The sequence below is a fragment of the Crassostrea angulata genome, chromosome 8, assembly GCF_025612915.1.
Source record: "Crassostrea angulata isolate pt1a10 chromosome 8, ASM2561291v2, whole genome shotgun sequence".
Classification (NCBI taxonomy): domain Eukaryota; kingdom Metazoa; phylum Mollusca; class Bivalvia; order Ostreida; family Ostreidae; genus Magallana; species Magallana angulata.
In genome coordinates, this window is record NC_069118.1 from 59,203,528 (window position 1) to 59,213,652 (window position 10,125).

Sequence of the window (10,125 nt, forward strand, 5' to 3'; positions counted from 1 at the left end):
TAAAAATAAAATTGAATTTATTGGTCTAGTTATGTAAAGTTGTTGTGTATGAATGAAGAACATTAGTAAAATCATAATGAATATTACATGTATTATAGAGACTTGGTACAAAAGATAATAACATAATGCAATCTTATGTGATCTATACAGTCTTAATCAAGAAGTCTTTGGTTGTAGTCCTAACGCGTATGAATACACCCGTGAATCAACACTGTATCCTGACTTTGCATAATCTGAAACAAATCAATCTAAGATTAAAGAGGCTTAATGGTCAACGAATTAACAATGTTAACAATCAGATCTACCTGAAAATTTGAAGAATGATAGTTATGACCATACACAATAATTTGATAAAGAAAAATATAAATATTTTAGCTTTAAAATCTGAATATGTTCCTATATCTGTATACAGAATTCTTCATTTTAAGGAGATTAATACAGTCTAAAAATGGCCACTACCGTCTTGCCCTCTTAAGTTTACAAGTAAATTCACACTCATTACATATAGGCTGCATGGAATCTCTTTTTAAAAGATATAAAATATGTGGAATTTTCTGACAATTATACGAGGGTCAATCAAAAAATACGAAGACTTTTGTCATAGCTATGTTACTTAACGTCATATCATTACTAAATTTGGTAGACATAATTTAGCAATAGTTTCAAACAATTTGCAAGAGAAAAGGTCAATATATTCTTTTATTTCTAAGAATTATTTAGAATCTAATCCTGCAAAAATGAGGTCACGGCGCACGGTCAAAATTTGTGTTATGTAAACAATAAACCATATAATGTTGAAAGTAACATCTCTATAAATTGGGCTTAAAACCAAATAATATTGAAACCTCAAATTAAGTTTTGTCTTGGTATTCTAAGTTCCAAACAATGACAGGATATATTGTTTTATCGAAAAGATATTAGTAACTAAAGACAAATAATCCTCTTTAGAATTGACTAAATACATGGACGTCGCCGGGCATCACGGCGCAACGAGATGTACAAACAAAATGGATTTAACTCAGGAAAAAGCCGACATAAGCTGTGAAAATGCTCAATGGTGCAAAAAATAAGACAACAATTATTTGCAAGTTTGTGTTTAACTGTAATTAATTTTGTGGGGGTGGTGGTAACTGTATTTTGAATATAAAACAGTCCAAAAGAGAATAGAATATCTGTAAATATTGGGTCAATAAATAAGTAACGTCAATCGACGTTCAGGGTTATCCTTACTGTAAACTAAGAGATACACGGTTAGAAAATGAAAACTTTGAAGAACTAACTTATGGTTCTCGAATAAACGTGTGCAAATAAGATGTTCAGTGGTTCAGTGCCATTTTAAATTGTAAGGAGAAAGGCACAAGAGACTAAGCGTGATATAAAGATGGGGTATATCTGTAAACTGCGTGTTTAATCTTGACGTCATGTTTTGAACGTTACCGTGCGCCGTGGTGACAAAACATGTTGTTTTTGAAAAGGTGTAACAAAAATACCGTTTCATCAAATGGACTAAAACTTTGCATATCAATAACATAGGTGTTGTGCACAGATTAATCTGTTAAGTATGACTTTCATGAAAAATATATGATAGACAGCCACATTGTCTTCGTATTTTTTGATTGACCCTCGTAATAGTCATAATAAAGATAAAATTTTAAAATAAAAATAATAAAAGTGACCATTATAATAAACCAAAGTAGACCAGATAATAGCAGGTAAAATTTTGACCATGCAAAACAAAATATTCCCCTCAGTGGCAATACTAGTATTGAAAAGATTTACTTGTACATGCCAATGTACTGAGTGGACCAACAGAAGGGTTACAATATGTTTTCTCTATCAGGTATATATACTTGTTATATGTATATCAATAAAACCTTGACCCTTGACTTTGTGATCTAAATATGAGACATCTACTCCTAAGGGGCATTAAATTTAAGGTTGAGTCATCTATTGGTGTAATGGTCAATTTCAAAGATAGTGTAACCTTTGACCTTTAACTTTGCAAACTCAAAGTCAATAAAGGGCCATCTATTTTTTAGAGGGAGGGGCACCTGCGCATTATTTTAAGTATGTACAGCAAATGTATTGATCTGACAACCTAGCAGTTATGATAAGAGTTACTTTACCCTTGACCTAAAGTCCCTTTAATAAAGGTCATCTTGTTCAAAGGAAGCACCTGTTTAAATACTGTCCAGCAAAGCATTATCTTTATGTAAAATACTGATTAAAAAACCACAAAACAAACAGACAAGAAAAACACTATGCACCTTAGATTAAGTTGGGAGGCATAACAAATCAATTTGAGTTAACTGAACTCTCTACCATTCTAATTAATTAAGTATTCTCATTAACAATATACATGTGTAACTTCTTTTTCTTTTTCTTGCTATGGGCTAATTTTGGTTTGCTTTGTCAAATACAGATCATGTACTTGTATATCAGGTGCTATAAGAATGAAAAGTGCTGAGTTATGCTTACCATCCAGTCTTTGTAGGAGGTCGTCCACAGGAATTAATACCACTTCTATAAACTCTGGATAGAAACAAAATAATTGCATGAAAGTGATAGTTTGGAAATCAGATTGCCGATTATAAGAAAATTTATGTTGCTTATTAGAAAAAAAAGTGTCTTAGTGAAAGAGAGAGAGAGAGAGAGAGAGAGAGAGAGAGAGAGAGAGAGAGAGAGAGAGAGAGAGAGAGAGAGAGAATATATCTTGTTTTACCAAAAAAAATTATGACTTAGCGATGAGAGAGAGAGAGAGGGTATAGAAAATATATTTGTTTTACCAGAGACAAAATATGGCTCAGCGATGAGAGAGAGAGATGATAGATTAGATAAACAAAATACATTTTTGACAAATAAATGTAGAGGATACATGAAAGTGTGAGAAAAATCATATGTTCTAAATCTAAAAGTGTCTATAAATTCACTTCACAACAAAACAAATGATCAAAGATATACTTTAGAGGGGCATAATATCATTCACGTGCATGTCACACCATCTACTGTACAACTTCTCTCCAGTCAGTACACATCCTCAAATGTATAGACGGTGAAGGATTTTAACGAGCATAAATCAGGTTAAATACTTAACATGGCCATCTTACCTGATTCTTCTGTAAGTCGTGATGGTAAGATGAAACAGAAAAATAACACTTTTCAAAAAGCAATTAAACACAGGAATGTGTAGTATATTTTCATACATGTAGTTTGTACAATTTTATTTTAGAATAGAGAGGGACAGATGTTTGATTTATTTTTTTCAGCTACAGAAATCAAGGGCGAAAGGTAAATGATGGATTGACAAAAAAATATCTTACCAGTCTTCTGCTGTGGGTTTTGATTTTTCTCATCATTGCCATCAATCTGAATAATAAACAAAATACCCATATTTTCAATTCTTATAAAAAGCCATAAACTGATCAAGTCTCATCATATCCATCATATTAAGTCTCATAAAAAATCAACGTATACTGGACTCATCATTGCCATCAATAAATATACCGGTACATGTACATGTAATAGATCAAAAAACATACAACATACTCAAGTAGCACCAATGTCATTTGTTATGTATGCATGAATGATATGTACATGCAGGTGTATATTGATTAATAAGAAGTTTTAAAAAGAGCAAGAGTTAGAAACTGTGTGAATAACATACTGTTGAGGAGAGGTATTTTAATTTCTTACATATTTTTACAGGGTACACGTATTAATATTTCACATGGAGATTCAACTTAAGGAATCTCGTCAGTCACAAATTAACCATCAGATCTACTCGAAATTTACTTGAAATTTTCAGATTTCTAGCCATAAACCATTAAAAAGTAAAAAAAAAACCTACATATTTTACTTTTTGTATTATGGGTATTTTCCTTTATTTTTTATATAGTACTCTTCTTTTCTACAGAAAGTATGTATATATTCTAAAAATGGCTATAATGACCATCAAGCCCTCTTAATAGGTTGATCAAGCTCTAGGTGTAATTATAGCTGCTGTTTTTATGATTAAGTTACATTTGTTAAAGCCTTATTTACTTATTCCAGTAACTGTGATATTGTTTAGACTTTTCTACTAAAATCTTATGAAATATACAGTATTGGTTGCTTGAAGACAAAAATTCACTGGCTTTTCCACAAAATGGTGTCCAAGGGAAATAACTCTGAGAGAAATATGTTACATCAAAACTACACTATCTATTAAATAAATGTATATGTACATTTGGACTCACCTCAATCTAATTAAAATTAAATCTTTGATCCTCTCCTTTGTGTAGTGATCTTACTGGAGTGGATCAAAGATCTAGTTTTAATGACCCTGGACTCACCTCCACTGTGACTAGCTGTACCGTTGTGTTCCCAAGACCAGGGTCAAAACACAGAGCTGTAACCAGACAAACAAAACAGTCCTCATTCCTTGTAACCAGACAAACAAAACAGTCCTCATTCCTTGTAACCAGACAAACAAAACAGTCCTCATTCCTTTTCTGAACAAAGATCATGGCTGTCTCAATGTTCTGTCTTCTATCAGTCCAAATCAACTTTTACAGAAAACACATCAAATTCAGATCAAGATGATGTAATAGCTGATAAAATACGGAAATATAAGAGTAAAATAATATTACCAGAAAAATCATAATGTATTTAGCTTTCTTCTTTACTCATACACAGCTGTCTCAAGTTTTGTTTTGCCTTAGTTAATTTCAGGGTTTTTTTTTTTTTACATAAATCCCATCACCTGTAGTTCATAAGTATTTATTGACTGGTCTATAACCAGCACTCTCATGTCAAAATCTGAACTCTTATGCATGATTCATCAGATAAAACATATAGAAAGCTGATTCGGAGCAATAAAAACCAAACAAATATCAAATAAATACATGTAAAACCATTTTAACAAGGCCTTGGACTTTCAGTAACAAGTTAACAAGGCCTTGGACTTTCAGTAACAAGTTAAAAATGATGCTGTTTTCAAGCGAAATATACACCGATTGAGTAGTCTTAGCTCAAAAGCCAGACAAATCTTGTTGACTTCTAAGAGCCATGGCTGAGTGGCTAGTAACATAATAGACAGGCCTACGTCACAATGCTGTTGACACAACTATCCAAAGTCCAAGCTCTTGTTAAAATGATTCTAATTTTCAATAACATGTAATAACTATTCTCACTATATTACAGGCTTCCATTTAGATTGTTACCTGCTGTAGTTCTCATACTTATAATTTTCCCATACTGACTTACCTGGGGTGACATGTTTGACAGAGGCTGTGTACCCTGTTTCTTCAAAAAGCTCTCGGACGGCTGCCGTTTCAGGAGATTCACCAGCATCCACGAGGCCTGCAACAAAAAGTCAGATATCTGGTAGTTCATTTATCATGGTTTAAAGTGCTTTAAAATTAAATAGGAGTTATGATTTAGCATACAGATCCCCCCCCCCCCAAAAAAAAAAAAAAAAACACCCCAAAAACAAACACATGAAAAAAAAAAAAATAATGTACAAAACAAAACATAACAAAAATTACCTTAGAAAAGAAAGAACAACCCCCTTCCCCCTTAACAAAAAGAATCAACAACTCAAAAGCAATAAACAAACTAATAATGTATACACAATAACAAAAGAAGACAGGATCATGTAGACGCACCAGCAGGAAATTCCACAGTGCAGCATTTCATCGGCGGTCGATATTGGAGGACCAGCACGATACAGTCAAACTTCAGCATCCGCTTCAGGATTGCGATGATACCAACAGCTGTCAGATAAATAACAAGTGCACTGTCTGTGTATAATGAATGTATCAAAGCATTGAGTGTACTGTTATAGATACATATAATACGCAGACCTAGGGGTGGAGTGGGGATTGGGGTTATCCCTTGTATCCTTTTAGGTAAAATTTCTGGATCTACCAAATGATATATATTCTCAGACTTAATATAAAATGCCCTAAATTATATTTTGACCTCACTTAAAAAAAATTCTTAATAAAGTTCACTGTGATTATATAAAATTCTACGCACCGTCGGCTGAATCTGTTTGTCGCGTTGTCCGCTTCACACACTCCCACTGTCTTTGTATAGAGCAGAACAATTAAAGCACCTATTACATGTATACTTTTTCTGACAGTACTATGAAAAAAAAAATAAAAGTTTATTATCAATTAAATGAAATTCAGACAAAAAATAATTTTTTAAATGGCTTTTAAAGAGACATGGTCATTATTTTGAATAAATTTTATTTTTCTGTTTTTAATGTTAACAATTATTCAGTAAGGCATTTCTAATAAGTCAATCAAATTATTTGACAGTCGTGGAGGTTATAAGCGAGACACAGCATTCTTTGTTATGTAAACAAAGTTCGGGTCATGTTTTTGTTTAGTGCATACATTCTTCAAAATATGATAAAGTAAATTTAAGACAAAAAATGAATAAGACAAACAATAGGAACTGTTTATTTATGTGCCAAATAAATTAGCAGATAGAAAATCAGCTTGAAAAAGAACTTTACTGATATATTGAACCAATGAAAACAAAAACATGGCACGAGCCTTGTGTGCTTGACAAAGTGTTGTGAGCCCTGTATTATGCATATAAATCTACGACTGACACTCAAATTTTACTTGATCGCTAAAAATGCATTTCTAAAACATTGTAAACAATTAAACAACAAAAAATAAAGTTTTAACAAAATTCTTACAATGTCATTTAAACTGTGACTTTCAAAAAAAATCAATCTCAAAATCTGCATATAAATACAATAAATACAGCTAAATAACTCTTTTTTTTATTTTTTGTTAGATGTGAGGTTTATACAGATCATTGATATAACATACCTTTCTCTTCCTGTAGGATCTGTGTAGGTGATATTATTCAAGGAAAGCCACTTTCCTCTTGCAACTTCCTAAAGAAAATTTAAACAAAAACGATAAGTAAACTAGAATAAATTAGCAACAACAGTGACTATAAACAAAGAAAATCATATCATTGACTTGCATCAAATATCAAAGTATATGCAATCACATGGGTATTTTGAATAAAAGAAGTTAAACATTTGAATAAGCATTTTAAAGAATTAATTCCTTTTTAGCTACCTGTAAATAAACAATAATTTAAAAAAAAACACCCAATCAAATCAATAATATTTGAATTCACGACTGTGTACAAAATCGGAGAGAACTACATTAATGATTATTGCAGCTATTACGACCCCTTGAGGCTTTTGAAGTTTAAAATGCAAATAATTTTAAATTAAAGAGCAGACCTCTTCTTTCCCAAATTTGGCAGCGTTTGGAGAAGCCATGGTATAGAATGCTTGTATTAATTTTACTCTCCGTAATGAAGTTGTTCTCTGTTGTAAACGCAGAACGGAACTAAAAGTACAAAAACACATTGACGATAGAAACGTCTCTGCCTTGTACTTTCACTTTTAAAATGAAATTTCGAGCCCGATCGTTATGCTGTATTTGAACACATCATTTGCTTCTATTGTAATATATTCATTTTAATAATGATTAACTTCTTTAGAGGGATTGATGGTCGTGGCCTTGGACTGTATTAATTTTCTTTACAAGAAGAGCTCCATAAAAAGAATATTAGGAAAAGAATGCAGGAAAATACCCAAATTTAAAAGCTAAAATATTTGGATTTGTTCCTATTTTATATTATAGTTTATAGCTCAGTCTTAAAAATTTAGGAAGCTCTGATGGTTGATTTATTAACCAGCCTCCTTAATCAAACTAACTTGATGTATAGGCTTGTTAATCGACGATTTTCAATTTTAAAATATGCTACACAGCCATATATTTATTTTAGGTTTAAAATTGTAGGTCATAGTACGTCATAATCGGTGTATAACAGCATGTGGTTTTAATCATAAAAAGAAAATAACATGGTAAAAACTTATTGAATTTAACAAATTGTCATTATGCAGCATTGATAGATTTCAGTTTTAAATAATAGATTTGTAAATACATGTAGGATAATAAAGGTATTTAATATTGCCTCCTATGATAATAAAGGTCCTCCTCATTGGCCCTCTCACAATATACCTTGATCTAGACTTCTTGGGTTTTTTTCATTTAAACATTAGTCGGAAATAAAAGATATAAAATCATAAAAATACATTGTCTCTCCAATGTCCTTACATTATGAAATTAAGTCTTTTATTGTTTATCGCAGAATTTTTTTAAAATACATTTTTCAGTGTCTTTGTCCAATAAATTCAAATGACGTATTCTTGGGGCGCAAACGGGGTTTGCATTATCTAATATTTAATCGTACAATTGCTGAAAATAATATAAATATAATTAATAAGGAATCATTCTTTGATTATTGTGAAAAGATCAAATAGGGTCAGGGTGATCAAATTTTATAAAGAGTCCTTCAACCTTTTTGTTGGATTTAATAACGCCCCAGCCAAATTTATCACCTCATAATACTCAAGGAATGATTCTTTATTCTTAAAAATTGCTGTCTGGTATTCATTAACGCTGGACATCGTTCTTTGCTGGTGCTATATGGGCTAGCCGCTACAATTAATTAACTAAAATTGATGTAATAATGTTTTTGAAAAAAAATGTAACGTTTTATCCCACCCCAATGCAAAGCTCTCGGACAGTGGACAATATTCATCAAAATACTGTTAAATTAATCTTTCTTTCTTTCACGTTTAGGATTCATGAACCTTGTTTTAAAGAACATTTTAAAGTCCCCCATACTGCTTCGTGTAGATTCTATCATGTTTTTTAAATTGTAATATTTACATTCCAAATATTTTTTGCATGTAAAGTGTGTGAAAAGATACTGCAGTTATAAGACTTTAACACACACAGGGTACTCAAAGGTTAGAATGACTAGTTTTATTATGACGTCACAAACGTTGAACCCTGTAAAATGCAACGTAACAAGCGAGAATTAAAGTTCACGCTTGTGGCTGTTACAGTGGCTCTTCCATTAATTTGAACTTACCCTTAGGATAAAACAGAAATTTTGACGTAAAAATCACATTTGCAGACAAGGGAAGAAGCTAGCGCGCGTTATTCAATTTGTATGCACACACCGCTGCAGTTATGAGACTATATCTTTCAAAAAATAATGATTCAATGCTTAAATAACGCGCTAACGCGCGTTACTCAATTTGTATGCACACACCGCTGCAGTTATGAGAGTGTATACTTCAAAAAATTATGATTCATTGCTATAATAATTTAATTCTGGTTGGAACGCGGCATTTGATTGGATAGAACAATTTAGTTAAATCTGTAAAACCTGGATTTTACGTCACAAGACACGTCGCAATGCACCAACGTCAAAAAGGGACTAATCCGCTTGACGTTACGTTTAAATTTTAAACAGATTAATGTTATTTTTAAAAGTAAAACGGACTCAATTTGTACAACAAGTTACAGAAAATTAAATTAACTTTTTCCTGACTTTCCAGAAATCATGTAAGTACGAAGTTGTGAAGAAACTTGGACTAGGATTAAAACATAATCCATTCATCAACGAACTTACTATCGGAAACGAATGGGGTTGCTAATACATCCCAAACGGACATTGTCATGCTTTATCAAGCATACCCAAAGATGAATGAGGACTAGAGGACATGAAGAAAGCTCTCAAAGAGGAATACCGGATAAAACCAAACGATATCCAGGTCACTAATATTAAGTGTGAAGGACTCCGTTATATAGATACATCAGCAAGAAGGACTACAAGTGTATGTGCGATGGACATGACAGGGATTACCTCTCGGTTATATCCAAGGCATACCTCTACTCCCGGAAACATGCTGAATTCAACCCAACAGTATCCTTATTGTGGAATGATCCCATGGCATCAGAAACAATTCAAGGAATACTTAGACGAATTCCAGACAGAAGAAGACGAAGAAATATTAACAGATGAAAAAAAAAATTTACAACTCTACGATTGGCAGCGTAAAGCAGAACTCGCTCTGTTATCACAAAATAACAAACAGATCTTATGGATCTACGATCAAGAAGGAGGAAAACTGAGGAAAATCAAACTCAGACGAATATCTAAATATAGATATAATGCTATCATTCTCCTCAACGGAACGACAGCAGATATAGCCCATATCTACAAAAAGGAAAAGTATGCCATTTT

General features: G+C 32.2%; 1 protein-coding gene across 1 annotated transcript; it reads right to left on the bottom strand.

Annotated features, from left to right (window-relative positions):
• On the bottom strand, positions 1–7,413 carry LOC128161685 (ADP-sugar pyrophosphatase-like). The gene is made up of 10 exons (XM_052825049.1): positions 7,259–7,413; positions 6,831–6,898; positions 6,019–6,068; positions 5,646–5,753; positions 5,245–5,340; positions 4,332–4,387; positions 3,321–3,366; positions 3,108–3,116; positions 2,479–2,532; positions 1–233 (listed from the first exon to the last, which is right to left on the bottom strand). Exons 1-10 carry the CDS (start codon positions 7,385–7,387, stop codon positions 157–159), a joined length of 693 nt encoding a protein of 230 aa, XP_052681009.1. The 5' UTR covers positions 7,388–7,413; the 3' UTR covers positions 1–156.
• Between the last annotated feature and the right edge of the window lie 2,712 nt (positions 7,414–10,125).

Coding starts and splice junctions, on each gene's coding strand:
- LOC128161685 (XM_052825049.1), bottom strand. CDS start 7,387: ATGTGTTTTTGTACTTTTAGTTCCGTTCTGCGTTTACAACAGAGAACA. Junction 6,899..7,258: donor CCAAATTTGGGAAAGAAGAG/GTCTGCTCTTTA, acceptor AATTTTCTTTAG/GAAGTTGCAAGAGGAAAGTG. Junction 5,754..6,018: donor ACAAACAGATTCAGCCGACG/GTGCGTAGAATT, acceptor TTTATCTGACAG/CTGTTGGTATCATCGCAATC.